Source organism: Dermacentor albipictus, chromosome 1 (assembly GCF_038994185.2).
Source record: "Dermacentor albipictus isolate Rhodes 1998 colony chromosome 1, USDA_Dalb.pri_finalv2, whole genome shotgun sequence".
NCBI classification, from domain to species: domain Eukaryota; kingdom Metazoa; phylum Arthropoda; class Arachnida; order Ixodida; family Ixodidae; genus Dermacentor; species Dermacentor albipictus.
The window spans coordinates 190,322,628-190,340,362 of record NC_091821.1 but is presented as its reverse complement, the minus strand read 5'-3'; the positions used below and the strand labels follow the sequence as shown (position 1 = coordinate 190,340,362).

The following is a 17,735-nucleotide window of genomic DNA, read 5'->3' as shown; positions in this document are numbered from 1 at the left end:
AATAAGCCAGGAACGTTAAAACTACGCGATGCGTTGTATCTAAAATTCTGCCTATTCTTTCAAAGTACAAAATATCTGACAAACAGCGTTCTCTTGGAACATTTGTTATTATTATTATTATTATTATTATTATTATTATTATTATTATTATTATTATTATTATTATTATTATTATTATTATTATTTCTTTTACTTGTTTAGAACATACTGCTGCCAATCCCATAAATCCCTTATGGGATTGGCAGCAGTATGTTGCACGAAGGGCACAATGTCAAATATTAACATGATAAAGTCGTAGTAGACAAGAGAGAGAGAATGAAGAGGAAAGGCAGGGAGGTTAACCAGATATGAGTCTCCGGTTTGCTACCCTACACTGGGGATGGGGGATAGGGGTTAGAAAGATGACAGAGAGGAAAACGCAAAAAAAAATACGAACGCGCATACATGGAGACACACACACAAAAGGCGTTCCAGTTAAAGTCGTTCACACAGGCTGGTAGATCGCAAGAAGCGCAAAAGCGCTTGCACGGCCTTCTTCTGTGATGGTAGGTCCTTTCGATGTTGCAGAATTCTTTTTTCGGATAGCGGTTGGTCGTCCAGTTGGTCAAGTTCCTGGCTGAGGCATGCCCTCTGTGGACTGTACTGCGGGCAGGTGCACAAAATATGGCCAATTGATTCTTCATGGCCGCAGTGGTCACAGGTTGGGGTGTCGGTCATCCCCATGCGGAAGGCATAGGCTTTAGTAAAGGCAACGCCCAACCAAAGTCGATATAAAAGCGTGGCGTCTCTACGGCGAAGCTGTGATGGCGCTCGAAGACTTAATGTTGGATCAAGTGAGTACAGTCGCGGATTTCTTAAATGCGGCTCATTCCATTGCGACGCGGTGCACTGCCGAGCAAGTAGGCGGAGCTTCCGTGCCGCGTCAGTTCTAGAAAGAGGAATTGGGACGTGGCGCTCCTCAGTATGGGCTGAGCGGGCAGCGTGATCCACCCGTTCATTGCCGACAATCCCGCAGTGACTTGGAAGCCACTGAAAGGTTATTTCGTGGCCTGCATCACTTATATGGTGCAATGTCTCTGTAATATGGAATATTAGTTGTTCGTGTGGTCCGCGTCGTAAAGGTGACAGTAGAGACTGCAGTGCCGCCTTCGAATCGCAGAATATTGTCCATTTGTGTGGCGGTTCCTCACCAATGTGATGAAGAGCAGTAAAGAGCGCTGCGAGCTCTGCTGCCGTCGATGTTGTCGCGTGGGTCGTCTTAAATTTGATTGTTGTAGCTTTCGCTGGTATGACGATTGCCGCCGCGGAGCTGCTTGGAAGGACAGATCCATCAGTGTAAATATGCGTAGAGTCACGGTAGTTCTCGTACAAATATAGTAGCGTGAGCTGTCTAAGGGCTGGTGATGACAGATCAGCTTTTTTCGAGATACCAGGTATTGCGAGGTTGATTTTTGGCTGAGCGAGGCACCATGGAGGGATCGAAGGTCTCGCAGCCGGATTGAAACAAGCTGGCAATGATTCATCATATGCAGTTATCGTTTGGCTGAAAGATGTGTGTGGCCTGTCCGCTGGTAGAGAGGCTAAATGGTGACGAGGAGTCCTGGCTAGATGCCTTATATGGGTCCTGAGTACTTCAATTTCAATGTGGGTCTTGACAAGGTGGTCTCTAGCGGTTGCTATCGTAGCCACTGTTGAAGCACTCTGAGGCAGGCCTAGACAGATCCGGAGCACTTGACCCTGAAGACTTTGTATTGTGCGTAGATTCGTTTTGCCTGTGTTGTTTATTGCTGGCAAGCTGTATCGCAGAAATCCCAGAAAAAGCACCCTGTACAGTCGTAGTAAAAATATGAAAAAATATACAGATAACAAATAAAACATTAAGTAGCAACATCAGAGTGCGAACTATAGGGAAGGGTTAAATATGTATATCTATACATTCTAACAGTATTTACGAAAACGTTGCAGAGAGGGTTAGCCAATTGAGTGCAGTAATATCAAGTGAAGAAGGCGCGCAACAGTTAAATTTCATAATTGAGAACCCAGTAAGTAGTTTTCAAGAAGGGACAAAAAAGTGGTAGCGACAAACTATTTGTGATAGTGGGAGTTAAACCATTCCACTGCTTTATGGCTAGCGGGGAGGGGGGGGGGGGGGGGGGAGAGTGTAAAACAATCAGTTTGAAAGCGATATTCCTGTGGGGTGTACGAATGCTTAAGTCGTGTTATTCTGAGATTTATGATGGTTATGTACTTGGAGCTATTAACGTTCACTTCTTATGAATTAACTGGTGCAGTAATTTCAACCGTGCGGGTGTGGTTCGATTTTGCATTGTGAGTATTCCGGCAGTTTTTACTAGGGCACTTGGAGAATATCTAAGTGGATATTTATTGAAGATGAATCTGATTGCTTTTTTTTGTACTCCCATCAGCATGTTAATTAATTTGTTAGTCGACGGAAACCAAGCTGAGATAGCGTATTCTATGGTTGATCTCACGAGTGCAGTATAAGCTAGTAATTTAGTTTCGCGTGGAGCTTGGCGTAGGCGCCGCTTAAGAAAGAAAAGTCGACTTAGGGCTTTTGAAGTAATGTGATTAACATGGGAGTCCCATCTAAGACGTTAGTGTTAAACCGAGATACTTGAGTTCTGTGACTGTTGTTATGGGGTGATCGTTTATGGTGCAAGTGAACTCCTGTAAATGATGTTTTCTTGTTATTCGCAAAGGAACAGATTTTTTAACATTGGGAGTCATTCGCCACTGCGTACACCACGCAGACACTAATTTCAGTCCATTGTTTAGAATTACATGATTATATGGCGAAGTAATTTCTTGATACCGTATGCAATCGTCAGCGAAGAGTCTTATGTTGACGTGAATGTCAGTGGGCAACTCGTTAATGCAAACTAAAAATAGTGCAGGTGCTAGAACGTTGCCTTGAGGCAGATTAGAGGTAACCTGAGTTAGGACAGAATTCGACTGGTTGATGTGCACAAATTTTGTCCGGTTAGTTGAGTTGTCCTTCATCCATTCGCTAATGGGCCCCTTTCCGAAAGTGTGCTCAAATTTTAATATTCATTTCTAACGTTAAACGCGATCGAATGCTTTTGAAAAACCCCACCTATATATAATGTGGCGAGGAAAGCATATGTCGCCTTGAAGAAGACAAGTCCACTTGTCGAAGCGTTGGCTCTTGCTTTCACCTTGTTGTCGTTTTGCTCATCGCTTTGAAAAATCGAGGAAGATAAGATCTGTTTGGTTTTGGTTGTCTATGCCACTGGAGGTATCGCGTATTGATTCGATTAGTTGAGTGACTGCGGATGAACCTTGACGAAAACCATGCTGAACCGTGGATAAAATGCGGTTTTGCTCGAGGTAAGTGTTTATGTGTTTAAAGGTGATGTGCTCAAGTAGTTTACACACGGCGCTTAATTGTGTGAGAGATTGGCCGAAAGTTAGAAGGCTCATTTTTGTTTCTTGACTTGTGTACTGGGATAATTTTAGCGGTCTTTCAGTCATTCAGTAAAGTACATGCAGATAAATATTTTTCATAGATTAAGTTTAAATAATGAGATATTATCTCAGCAAACCTTTTAAGAAAAGCGTTTGCAATTTTGGCTGGTCCTGGACTTTTATTATTGCCTAAATTCAGTAGTAGGTTTAGCCCGTCGGCCCGTGTTACATTAAGAGGTCCAAGCAATATGTTAGAGGAAGATTTAAAGTGCGGCAGGTTATCATCACCTACTGTAAAAATAGAGTGAAAGTATTCATTTAAGTTGTTAGCTCTGGCTTTGTTTTCTTCCGGCTTAATTGCGGTACTGGGCTTAGATTTTGGCAAGAGGTGGTCCTAGAATTTATGAGGAGAGGACTGTATAAAAGTCACCAAGAGTGTTTTGAAAGTAATTATATTCAGCTGATTTTATTTTAGCCTTCATAGTGTTTATGGTTAGAGTGAGTTCTTGCTTTAAGTTTGCCTGAGCATTTTTTTTTCAAAGTTTTTTTCAGCCTTCTGGCCCTCCGTTTCGCATGGATGATGTCACGTGTAATCCAAGGATTGCGTGTGTTTCTTTTCTTTGTTCGTGTGGGCACATAGCTGTCATTACAGTAGAAAATAATAGATTTAAACCTTTGCCGGAGTACCATGCGTTCCCACTGGGAACGCTGGCTAGTTGTTTCAAAGGCGCTTAGTTCATGAAAGAGATAGTCTATACTATGCTGTTGTCGTCAGCTCTGTTGAAATCTAGAAAAGTATTGATTAGTCCTTGTGGTAAACTAGCTAGCGTCTTGAATAGGGAGAGAGCATAGGCTTATTTTATGGTCCGACATGTCATCGATCAGTGCTACGTTAGCTTTATCTACCGAAAAGTGGCTACTCAAAAATATCAAGTCAAGGATGTTAGAACTGCTTCCTTCGACACCTGTAGGTTCGTTTACAATTTGACAGAAGTTAAGTGCGAGCATCATGTGAATAAGCATATCGGAACATGCCCCTCTACTTTCTCAAGTGTTCCAGCACATGTTGGTTAGGTTGAAGGCGCCAACTAGGTCTAGCCTAGCTCCAAAAACGTGTCTGAGCACGTATGCATATTTCAATCGCATGCGTATACGATTTCGGAAGAAGGGCTACAATACACGCAGCCGACAACAATTGGGTGAGAGCTGAAAATTAGTCTTCATAAAATGGCTTCCACGCCTTCTATGTTAGCCAGTATAGTAAAAAGAATGTTCTTGTTTATAAGAATCGCTACGCCACCGCCAAGAAATATTCTGTCTTTACGTGTCATAGCATAATTTGGTGGCGTTATTTCGAAATTTTTAACATCATAAACAGTTAAAAGCGTACATGGGCGGCGACAGAGGGAAGAAAAACAGGACACAGCGCCCATCAGTTGTCATCATCATCATCAGTTATCTGCCACATTTCGGTGATTCCTACGGTGAGGTTCGATGCTGAGAAGTAGGGATTCTAGCAAAGTTCATTTTGGTAGTATGCTACGTGAATTTAGGCTGGCAAAGCTTATTTCTCGGTCAGTTGCGGAAGGCGGGGCTAATGCGCGTCTGTCTATTTTATCGTTTTTTTTTGTTTGTTTTTTTAGAACTAGACACGTCAAATTGGTTTTCAGTTAGGATTACCTTGTTGCTTTGAGCGCCCCATCGGAAAGTGTCACCATTTATGCGAAGTTTATCGAATGCAAGAGAGACTTTAGCTTCAGAGTTTTTGTATGTTTTCGCGAAGTCACAGAGCTTTTGTCTGATGCCGTGCACATGGACTGAAAAATCCTCTCCAGTCGAGAAGTTCGTCCCTTTTAGTTTGTAACAGTTTTTAAGGCATTCCCCTTATCACAGAATTCGAGTAATTTCATTATAATGGGCCTAGTTTTCCCAGCTACTGGCCATCCAAGTATGTGGAGTCGCTCTATAGTTATTGGTTGAAGCTTTAGAGTGCTCTCGACGATTCCGTCATTAATAATTCCTTCAAGTGAGGTGCTCGTTCTCACTAGCTTCCTGTGGGATGCCGTAAACAATTAGGTTGTATCGTCTTGTTCTGCTTTTTAGGTCGCCTATCTTGACTTCCAGTGAACATACTACATGCTGTAAGTGTGCGACCTGGTTAACGCAGGACGAGATCTTGCTTTCTAGAGACGTTGATTTTTCAATTTTGGCATCGATAGAATTCAAACGGTTATCTTTAATATGTTAAATGTCGTCAGCAATTTGTTGTAATTGCGTGGTTAGCTGTGCAGCGTCAGGACCAGGGTTTGTCTCGACGTCCTCAGCCAAAAGCAATATTTGTTTTAAATGCAGCGACAGGTCATGTGGAGCCGGGAAGAACAAACTAAGGCACGCCAGCACAACCAAGTAAAGACCTAAATAATAATAATAATAATAATAATAATAATAATAATAATAATAATAATAATAATAATAATGGCAACCTTTGTTTCCATCAACGGGACAGGGGAGGTAGGGGGAAATAACTGAACAGGCAGCTTGACTAGCGATTCAGCATGTTCGACGCTGGTCATTTTCACAAGCATATATACGATAAGTCGTGATTACACAATGAAATTCGACAATTACACCTGTAAGGAGTTTGCTTATACGTTTGATGGTGGTAAGACACTGAGTCTGCAACGCAATGTAGGCTATTTCTGGACGGAAATTAAATAGTCCCAGCATTTGATAATCCAACGACTTCCTTGTCCTTGTCTGTCTTCCTTATGTCCGTGGTTTTATTTGCGCTAAGCTACTACTTCAATCATGCCGTAAGGCACACCAGCCGTCGGGCGCAGCTGATTGTAATACTTTGCCCGGACGTCGCCCTCGCCCGCAGGTTAAATACAGCAAGCAGATTGTGTTTTCAAATAGGGATATAGTGGTCATGACGCAAGTAGCGCAAGCTCATCCTTGTTAGGGCGGGAACTTCCCAGCGCCAGGCCTTCTACGCAACGCGAGCGTGTATGACCGCGCGCCTTCCGCTACTGTGCGCCCCGAGGAGGCACGAAAGACAATCCTCTCTGCCCAAAAGCATTGCTTACGTGGCCACTCTATTAAGAACGAAAATTTATCTTTGTTGAACTTTCCAGCATGCAGCCGAAAGTGCCCGTGTTCAAAAGTGTGCGGGTGGGGTGGGGGGTGATGCAAACGGCATACGTCGCTGCCCCTCCACTTTTGACATTGAGGGGGACAGTCTCCCCCTACCCCCCGGTAGATAAGCCTACGAGTCAGTTATCAGTTGGGACAGTCCTCATTATCATCGATCTCGCCCTCGAAACTCCAACAAGTGTTGTTATTCGAAGAGAAACGAATATTCGGCAGTTTAGAATAGTTAGTTCTCGAATCGAATATGAATCGAATAACAAGAACTTTTCGGTTTGCTTTCAAAATTTCGAATATTTCCATGCACAGAAAGAATATACATTTTTGTTTGTAATGCATTCGCTTACTTAGGGTTCCACCATAATTTTTTTATGTTGTTGTTGTTTTGCTACAGCAATTTATTTTAATCGGATGGAGTATGTAACGCAATTCGGTTCGTTCAGATGCCTGAAGAAGCGGGCATTGCTTGCACAACAAGTCGCAATATCCAGGCGGCTAATTAGGAAGATCGCTATTTTTTAATTATTTAATGTAGCACCTAAGTTTCAAATGCAAATTAATGGTGAGCAGCAGTGACGTCAGTCACTGCTTTACGCCTGATGGTCTTGCGATTTCTGGATAAACAAACACGACTTCCCTGCAGCCAAGCCTCAATTTCACGATGGCAACATGTGCTCTAAAGTGAATAATTACCAAGTTAATTAGTAAATATTTTTATATAGACACATAGGCGTTTGGATCCCGATGTATGTAATTTCTGCCTCTTCCTGAAATGCACCTTTTTTTTTATTGATATGATATAAGGAGATGTTGGCACACAATTTAAGGCGCCGGCTACTCTTTAGCTCTTGAAAGGGTCTAGCTTACAACATACAGGGTACAGGATTACATATCAAATAACCTTTTCATAGAAACGCCAGGACTTGTCAAACAACGTTTTGACAGTAACACTATGACGTAAGAAACACATGGTACATGCACTATACAAGTCAAATGGCTCTACAGTTCTGTAGAAAAAAACTCTCAAAAATACAAATGATACTTTCACCTAATAACGCAGTGTCTAGTCAGTGGGTGGTACATACATCACATATAGTCACAGCAGAACAGTCAACATAACATAATCCACAAACACATACATATATACAGTGACATTGACATGAAAGGAATAATAAAAGCGTCAATAACGACCAACAATGCCGCTCTCTTCATGAAAAGTCTTTAGTGCTTTCAAAGTGCTCTTCTGCAAGGACGTTGTTGGCCAAGGACCCAAAAGTTTCTTTAAACTGAAAAGTCTGCGGTCTAATGTAACTAGGGTTCAACTAAGTCGGCGTCTTGGTGTGTCGTGATGTGGGCAATCTAGGAGGAGGTGATGTATATCTTTTTCTACAAATCCCCATTCACATTCGAGGGTTTCCGCACGGCCAATGCTGTGTAAGAAATGCTTTATGTAAGCAGTGCCTAGCCTTAATCGATGAATAAGGGTTTCCATATTTCTGTCTAATGACAATGAAAATTTGAATTCAATAAACGGATCAATATGATACAAATCCGAGCTCTTAGAATTCTGATCAAACCACGTATTTCCACACATTTTGAAAAACGTTGTCCACAGCGTAGTTCATTCTTTGATACTGGCAGCGGAACTTCATTATCTTTTAGGTGTGCTTGTCGAGCTGCTTCATCGGCTGCTGAGTTGCCAGGAATGTTACAATGCCCTGGTATCCACTGGAATGCTATACCTTAAAAAACGGAACAGCGCTGTCACAGACGACTTTTCTTTTTATCTGTTCGAACTAAAAAATAATAATAAGTGGCGATTTAGCGGTAAATGCGAGAGAAATGCGTTATAACATTACGTCGCGCATGAGAAACTCCGTGGTGAGTTAATTATGTCACGTTATCCCGTAGCCAGACTTTGTCCTGGAAGGACGCATCACCGTCTTAGGCCGGTGCCTGTCCCGGAATGTTCGTAGTCCTGCGTATTCTCACTCGAGGTGATTCACGCTTGAAGCACGCTCACTTGCGCATGCATCATATTTGAGCGCGCCGCTTTGCGCGTGCTTCGAGGACAATGACGTTCTGGCGTTGCAAGCACTGGGCCGCTATGCACTACACTGAAAATGTATACTTGATTGCGGCGCGAAATACATTTCGTGAAAAGGGACAGAAAAAAAGAGACAGTGAAGCGCCAAATGGCGCTTTACTGTCTTTTTCTTATTTCTATCCCTTTTCATTAAACGTATTTCGCAGCACAATCAAGTATACCTAGGAAACCCTAAGCACCAACTTGCCCAAGAAGAAGTCCTTTTGGAATTGAAAATGTAGATTTTTTCTGAGCGTGCCGCAAGATAATCCCTCGCGTAGTGAATAATTGACCTGAAGCGTTTGTCAGACGGAATGTCATTGAATGAGCTGTCTCTAGACATAATATGGTGTCCATGGTGCCAACATGTGCACATTGCGATTAACGTAAACGCGTTGTGATGTGCTTGTTAAACGAATTTATCAAAGAAAACGTTGGTATAGCGCTCAACTATCGCCTGTGCGTCTCGTGTGCCCTCAAGAATGGAAGATCTCGCTGCTATTATTATTATTATTATTATTATTATTATTATTATTATTATTATTATTATTATTATTATTATTATTATTATTATTATTATTATTATTATTATTATTATTATTAATTTATTTCAACCTAGATGTGCGCTGTGGCTATCCTGCGTTACGCCTATCCAGCAACTCATGCTGTAGAAAAGCCCGCCAGCGGTCCTTCACACACCTACCGTTTTATTTTTTTGTAAAAGCTCTGCGAGGTGACTTCGCCGCACTGTCAGAACGTGGTGCGGCCAGCTCTCTCCCAGTGCACTAATCCACTCAGCGATGCGCGGTGATGAACGTGACGCGTTCGCCGCCAGAAGGCACCGCAGCTCCTTGTCGTCAAAGGCATCACGCTGAAGCAAGCCATCGTGAAAAACGCGTAAAATTCGTTCGCGTCAAGCACGTAGGCGCGGCGTTCGCCAGACGACGGCTGTCGGCGCTGGGCGACACTGGCGGATGGGTCGTGTCACAAATCTTTGCGAGAGATCGATTGAGCCACACTGCGCAATACGACTGCAGACAAGATGACTGAAAAATATTCAGCACGGGCGCAAACACTTGCTGCCGCATTTTCATTACTTTCGTGAGTTTTCGATAACTCTAGCGTGAAATAATCAAAGTCTTCTGATCCTGGCGCGCGGTCTACCAGCCGTACAGTATTAAACTACAGCCGATGAAAATATGACAAACACTTAAAGCTCGATAAAGCCTTCATCGACCTTCGGTAAGACTATTAATCTCATTATTCACAAAGGCTGTACGTCACAATGTCATATTGTAAGCGCTGTTTATGGTCTTCATCTTTGTAGTTGTATGTAATCATTGTTATTGTAGACCTTGTAAGGACGACGTGACGGCGGCCGAAGAGACGTGCCGCCGTCCTTTGAAGGAAGAGCCGAAGGCGACGCAGCAAGCGGAGCAGCGGCTGCTGCTACCACGGGCGAAAATGAGAGCGCTTGTTTTGTTGCTCGTGGATCGGCGAGCCGATCTAGGGAAGTACGTGGCTGTGATTATGAAGCATGATGATGATGGATTGTGGTGGTGGTGGTGGTGATGATGATGATGATGATGATGAAATTTTTTATTCTTCCGCGAGCTCTTTCGGTGAAGTCCCGAATAAGAGCATTGGCTCGACCTCCGTCTCAAATCAGCTCAAAGAATAATATGAGGATAAGAATAATAACTAGGAAATAGTTGTATTTTGCCAACGTGCTCGCAGTGAAGAAGTTAGTCTATTCCAGTACTTTGATCTGGCTGTATTACATAAACGAAAAAGGGAAGGAAATAAAAATAATCGTTTGGCAAAGCGTGGTTCTAGTTGCCGAATCAGCACTAAAAATTTTGCTGCGGTAATGTCTTGGTGACCTCTGAGATGGTAGACGCACGTAGTCGATATCACGGCCGGCTCTCGAACGGCGACTAATCCTGCCTCCTCTAGGTGCTCATTAAAGTTGGGTGGGCGAGCCTTTTTCTTTTTTGGGGTGACAGCCTTAAGTGATTCATACCCCCGGTGGCCCTGAAAAAAAAAAACCGTCGTACGGTCCAATGGTACAAAAAATATCAGCAGCAGCAATGGCTCATACCCCCCTAAGCAAGCAAAAAATGCAATGGCTTATACCCCCGTAAGGCTGAAGCTACAAGCGCTCAGCAATGTGAAGCAAACAGTGCATACATTCATTGAAATCACCCATACGACAGCGTACGTTTCAATCCAATGATGAGAGGGTGCAGTGTAAAGTCCAAGAGAACCGTCGTTGGCGCGAGTCTCACACCGCTATACGAGCGCGCGAAGCCACAGCTAAGCGTCGAAAACGAGCCGAAGAAGCCGAACTGCGAAAGCAGCAACGCGACGATGCGAGGGGACGCATCACCAAGTGTGCAGCAGGCCCTCGCCTTCACGTGTTACAGAAGTGTGGCATGCTGTCGAAGTTTTTTTTTTCAGTTTTGGCAACACATCTGCCCCCTCATCTGCGCTATTTTCGTCCCATGCATTGCACTGTTTCTTCTCAGAAAATTCAGACGTTATGTTAGATTATCCTGACACTTCGTATTTAGAGTTTTTAGTTGCGCCTGCTGCAGCAAGCAAATGTTCAATACAATATCGTATTACTACTACTCGTGTCATAGTAGCCGGAAAACGATGGGCAACACCCCGCGAACGGACCACGGTGCTGCCAGGGCTCGTGACAAGGCAGTTCGCGTGCTCCAAGTGAGTACAGAGCATAAACCACAAGCGGCCGCACTGCGCTCACATTTCTGGTCTGGCCCTGTGAGCTGCAGCTCGGCTTTTTTCAAGAGAAGCATTCGAGAACAAGCTCCATCATTCGCTTGACGGCAATCCGGTCATGCCAAGATACCGGCATGCGAGAGAGAGCTTTCAATAAGCAGAAAGAAGGGATCGGCCGGAATAGCACTTCTCTGGCCTGCTCATCTGCTTGCGAGGTGTTGTATACTTCGAACGTTTTTGTAAAGCGTTAAAATTAGCGCCCCTGGCAAACGCTATATGCATATACGCGGCACAGTATACGTATAAAGCGTACACAGTTGGTCTCACCTACCTTATGCAGTAACGGCATACCGTTAACGGCTTGCGAAAACGCCGTTCACGCTGTTGATGGCTGCATTTTCACTATCATGAACGTCATGGTGGAGGGCTTCAGATTAATTTTGACCACCTGTCCGGGTTCTTTAATGTGCACCTAAATACCAACAAGTGGTCCCCCCCCCCCTCCCGCCCTTTCATACGGCTCCATTAGAAAGCGACCGCTGCGGCCTTGAATTGAGTGCGTGACCTACATAGTTAGGATAAAATGTCATAAAAAGTTATTAACTGCTTCATCTGCTAACTATTTCCATCCGTTACTGACTTAACAGGCCTTTAGTAGCAATGTTGATGCTAAATTAGTAAACTTACCTACGCGGTCCGATCCGTGGCCTGTTATTCTGTTGGACGGTGATCGTGAGGCGTTATTGTTATGACGTATCATTTATTTAGTTATGCTGAGTTAACAATTCCGCGCTGCTTTTCGGAATGCATAATTGTACACAATGGTTTCAAAAGATACAGAACCCAACAGTCTGTGCGAAACACGTGTGCGCCCACTGTTTCAGGTGGAGTTCTTGAGGTGACGGCCATAAAAAGTGATACGCAACACGTCTTTTTCCTACATTTTTTTCCCCGTTGAGCGCAATATTCAATATGCAATGCCAACCAGCCCAACAGACTACCGTCCTAAACTTTCGCCTCCTCGCGATGGAGACGTATGCAGTATGTTTTGTTTGGTCTGCTCACGTGTTATTCGGCGATCGCGTTACGAGTGGTGATCCGAAAGTTTTCGGAATCATGCATCCGTATACCTCAACGGAGAGTGGAACGCTTCTCCGCCTTTAGAAGTTACCTGTAATACGAGGAACTTAGTAAAGAAAAGGTTTCATTGGCTCAAAGTAGACCATTATGGATGCTGTTTCTAGCTATTACGGAAACTTGCGACAACGTAGAGAGGAAGCTGCTATGGAATATTCTCAAGCAGGAGGATATAGATTGCGATTTCGTTGAGCTGCGCAGGGAAATACATAGAGAACTCCGAGTACAAATCGCTCGGAAAGACAGAGGATCGATGCACAGAAATGGTAGAAATGCCCCCGCGCTAAAACAAGGATGCTTCCTATCTCCATTGTAGCTCACGTTTTACGTTAATGGAATAGACACATGATTGGAAAGACGTAAATGAGATTTTGAAAATCTTACGCACGTAACGGCCGTCTGGTACAACAGAAGGTTCTTTGGCACATAAAATCCCAGAATGATTTTTATTTTTTAGCAACTAGGGGGTTCCTGGGCTAGTGTATGCGAAAGACAGTGCTACTAGGAGACAATCCAGGGGATTTACAGGTGTTTGCGAATATGTACGATAATGAGGCGACATATCTCGGCCTTAATTTTAGCACGTAGAAATTGGGAATTGCGACCTTTTATGAAGAAATGTGTGATGAATTGGTACCAGTTCAACAGAAAGTCATAATCACAGTCAAGCAATATAAGAAGACCTCTAAAACACCCAGCAAGGACAGCTGAAGAAGAAGGTGAAATGTAACGCCATAGAAAAACATAAAGCCCTTTAGGGCTACAATAATTATGACGTGGCACGAGCAATTGAAAAGTGGCAATGGGGAAGGTGCTAACTTTCGCAAACGCCCGTTCTGTGGCATAACATAAAAGTTCTTGCCAGGGTTAGGAGATAACCAAAGGGCGGTCTGCGAATTGGCATTAGGTGCCCGCGGTAAAACCGTAAATGAATCAGTGCAGGGCGTAATTGGCTGTGCCTCTTCTGAAGTCACAGAAACGCAGATCAATATTAGTTCTGAGGAAAAAAAAAAACTAAGGAATATGTATGACAAGAAGGGGGCGGCTAAAATGTACAAATACGTGCACCTCAAGAACGTGGACACGGAATGGAGGAAGCGGTCAAGAAAGTTGGCAACCAAGTGGAGCGTAATTGGAAGTACAAGTAGGCAAGCCGGAGTTATCAAAAAGAAAGTGAGAGAAACCGAGACCGTAAATTGGTTCCAAGGAATGGAAACAAAAAGGCCATGGAGTTTTACAAAGATAGCAAACAAGAAATAGCGAAAGAAAATTTGTACAACACAAAAGGTAGCGCATTGCTTAGTGGGTCCTGAGCTGGCTGCCTGAGGACGAGAACATACAGGAACAAATTTTGCAACGGCATGAAACATGTGCATCCAGAGATTGCAGCCAGAATCGTTGGGGTTGTCCACTTTCCAGAAGCGCTGTAGTTCAAAGTTGATGGGAGCGTTAACTGGTCATAGGTAGATATCAGTAAAAGACGATATGAGTAATTGTGAAAAAAAGCAGAATAGAGATCAGGACAGGATTGTCACAGATATGAGGTAATTTTACAAGATAAAGCAGGCACAGGTAGAATTCTAGATTAAGACACAGTAACACGGAATTTGCTCACGCAGGCTAGGTGGTTATTTGTAGGACTCCAATTCAAAGGGGATGCCATTATCGATAATCATCATCACAGATTTGCCATGGCGTGAAGAAAACTTAGGTCACGTAGATTTATCTTTATCACCAGGGGAAACGTCATCTCCGCGACAAAAATACGCCGCGGTTACTCAGTGGCTATCGTGTTGGGCTGCTAAGCACTAGGTCGTGGGATCGAATCCCGGCCGCGGCGGCCACATTTCTATGGGGGGCGAAAACACCCGTGTACTTAGATTTAGGGGCACATTAAAGAACTCCAGGTGCCCCCCACTACGGCGTGCCTCATAATCAGATCGTGGTTTTGGCACGTAAAACCCCATTATGTAAACTTTAATTAACCTCCACGATAAAAAGCGGCAGCCCCATATTTCAAGAGCTAACCTTGAAACATTTGTTGGCAAAGATAGCAGCTAATATTTGTTCACATTATGTGCATTTGTAATGCTATGGTTGTGGAATTTCGCCTTGCCTATAATAGGCTGTGTGCGTATTTGTTTAATTGTTCATGTCGCTCGTGTTTTCGTGCGAACATGTGTGTTTGAGCATGCCATTTTATGTGTGAATGTGTGCGTACGCTGCTTTGATCATTTAATTCGTGCACAGATGCACACAATGTTCGTTTTTCTTCTTCAGTTGTGAGGAAACAGGGCGCAAAGCTCTCTTCAATGTGGCACATATTTTAACTCATCCGTTGGAGTTCCGCAGCAGGTCTCATATGCTGAGTCAAGGGCTTCCGAAAGATCAAGGAATGTCGGCGATGTTCATGAGTGTTTGGCGATTCATTGTGACGCTAGCATCAGTAATACCGATTAAAGAGTCTTTAGGGCGTTAATCCTCTGCATACGTTCTGTTAAGAGTGAACAAGTTGTAACTTTGGCTATCTCCAAGTGCTTGTTGGAGCACTCGGCAGCTCTCTACTCTCTTTCGCTGTCGAAAAAAAAAACTTTAGATGTATTCATCGTTCTTTCAACTCGCCTGACGGCCAATGCGAAGTAGCGTCAACATAACAATATAAAACCACACGATGTGATTGAGTGTCGCTAACTTCTCAACAAAACTTCATTATGTGTACTAGAGGTGCTCTCTGGCGGCGCAGCAGCGTAATGCACACCGACGAGGCAGAGCAGCAGAATTTCGACAAACTTTGAATCATCCCTCTAACAAAAACGGACGCAGCTGAGTACAAGCACTAGCACACGCTACTAGCTGCCGCCAAGTTTGTCCTCGTTTATGCAACTAGCATGCCGACGTAGTTACTTTAATTAACCTTATCGAGTTATAAGTTTGCGCCCTACTGAGCACGTAGAAACGTATGCGAGTCAATTACTAAGATTATGTTAGTAACTACTTCAGGGTTTCTTTAGCAAGTGCCGAATTAAGCGACTATGTATCGTCTATTATTGAGAGCTTGTCAATGACGTTTATCAGCAATATTATTATTATTATTATTATTATTATTATTATTATTATTATTATTATTATTATTATTGTTGTTGTTGTTGTTGTTGTTGTTGTTGTTGTTGTTGTTGTTGTTGTTGTTGTTGTTGTTGTTGTTGTTGTTGTTGTTGTTGTTGTTGTTGTTGTTGTTGTTGTTGTTGTTGTTGTTACTAGTATATACTGATCGGTTGCCCCTGTAATGTGCACGTCTGTGTTAAGCGTGCTTCATTCGCAAGAGCTGAGTGCCCGGCCACTTTACCCAGTAACACGTTCATCTCTCTCGTTCTCGCTCCAGAACTTCGCCGTTGAGCTCCAGGTCGGGGACCCCGGAGAGCTCACCGAGGATCACATCAAAACCACAGTGAGCAAGGCCGGAGGAACTGACTACGGCACGGCGTCTTAGACGATGGCCGCCCCACCGTTTTCTCCAAGTTACCAAGAACAACTGTCTCAAGAAGATGGGCTGCGCCCCAGTTTCACAGCTGTCAACAGGAGAAAACTGAAGAACGAACCTGAAGAAAAATTCTTCCCACAAAAAAAGAGACACCGCAGGAACGCTTGCCGAGAGGAGGAATAAACAGAATAAACTGAACCTATGATTTTTTTTTTCCTTTTCTCCGGCGAAAGGAAACGCTTCCGCTTTGTAGAATACTGAGCCTACTGCGTGTGCATAAAGAAAAAAAAGAAAAAAAGCAATCAGCAATACTCACTTGCAACATAACACTAAAAATATTGCAAGCTGAAGATTACAGGTCCCGCTCGTTCACAAAAGAAACAATGGGGAACAAGGATGCTGTTTTGCGCAGTATCTTCAGCTTCTCGAGGCCCCGCATCCTTTCTCATCAAGTTGTCTGAAACGACGCAACCAAAGTCGGAGTGTCGTTCTATAGCCATTGCGCACGCGGGCGAAAGATCGTCAAAGTATCAAAATTTTAAACACGAAACAAACCATTGATGAATTAAGAAGGAAGGCATGCGTGGTGCTCCGATTAAGAACCTTTCAGGTTATTGTACGCCGACAAAGTCAATACATAGTGCCCTTCGTTATCTCGCCTTAAAACTGATTAAATGGGTTTGGAAATATGAGGCACTGACCACCCTCAAAAAAATCGTACTTATCACCGAACACTCCTATTGGGCATTGTCAGGACTTAGTTCGGTTAAACGAAAGCGTAATTAACAACACTGCTCAGCCTTTGTTCCGGAAACGCCTCCTCAAATAAAACCAGCTTATAGAGAAAGAGTACCTGAAGAAACAAGGCTTTGGCGCAGTTCTTCCATTCAGTCGTGTCTTGTTATTATAGAGAGTCTGGTACCGACTGTCCATAAATTGAGCTTTTCACCATACAGAATTTTACTTTTAAAAAATTACCTGTTTCAGGAAACAGTGTCAGTGAATCCTGTTTTTGCCTTTTCTATATGGATCACGCAATTTAATTCTCGCTATATTTCCGCATCTTGGAGATCGTTTACTTAGCTGCCGTAATATTCACGCTTTCCAGTGCAGTTTGAAGCCCGTGAGCTCAGCGTGATGTGAATAAGTGTATTGAAACCCGCATTACCTTGATGACTATTTGTGCCGAGAAGGCTGATGAACACGTTCGTCAAAGCAGTACAAGTTGATGAAAAAGCTTTCAATTATGTTCTTTTATAGCGTCCCCTCGAAGCCATTCATCGCAGTCCGTCTCGTCAAATGGATACGTACGTACACACACCTGGTCTTTCGTATCTCGTCTATGCCCTTGTGTAGCCTCAACCGCGTCGTATGTGTCCCGTCCTTGTTGCACTCGGTTCTAGATAAGCGCTCACGCTAGCTCAAAGTAAAATTGTCGCTACTGCGGCGTCTTCGGTCGAAGCCAGGCTAGCACCCTTATTGGTACCATCACTGGGTCCCACTGCGGGGCCCCAAGGCGGGCAGCGCCGCTATGCAACCCTCGCCGTGTACGCACGCACCACACTTTTGTACAGGCCTCCCAGCCGTTCCATCGGCCGACTCAAGTACCGCTACCTGTCCGCCGCTTGCCCCTGCCTACCGGACAGCTCTCGTTTGAGGTTCGACTTCTGCAACCCTGCACTCCGTCAAGGCCGG

At 43.8% G+C, this 17,735-nt stretch overlaps 1 protein-coding gene across 2 annotated transcripts in view; it reads left to right on the top strand.

Moving 5' to 3' along the window:
- Window positions 1–16,238, top strand: part of LOC135897982 (coactosin-like protein) — a 67,759-nt gene extending 51,521 nt beyond the window's left edge. For both annotated transcript variants that reach the window (XM_065426692.2, XM_065426693.2), the window contains exon 4: window positions 15,942–16,238. In XM_065426692.2, the coding sequence (XP_065282764.1) occupies window positions 15,942–16,049 (108 nt within the window). In that variant the 3' untranslated portion in view covers window positions 16,050–16,238. The remainder of the gene's footprint in view (window positions 1–15,941) is intronic.
- The last annotated feature ends 1,497 nt before the right edge of the window (window positions 16,239–17,735 follow it).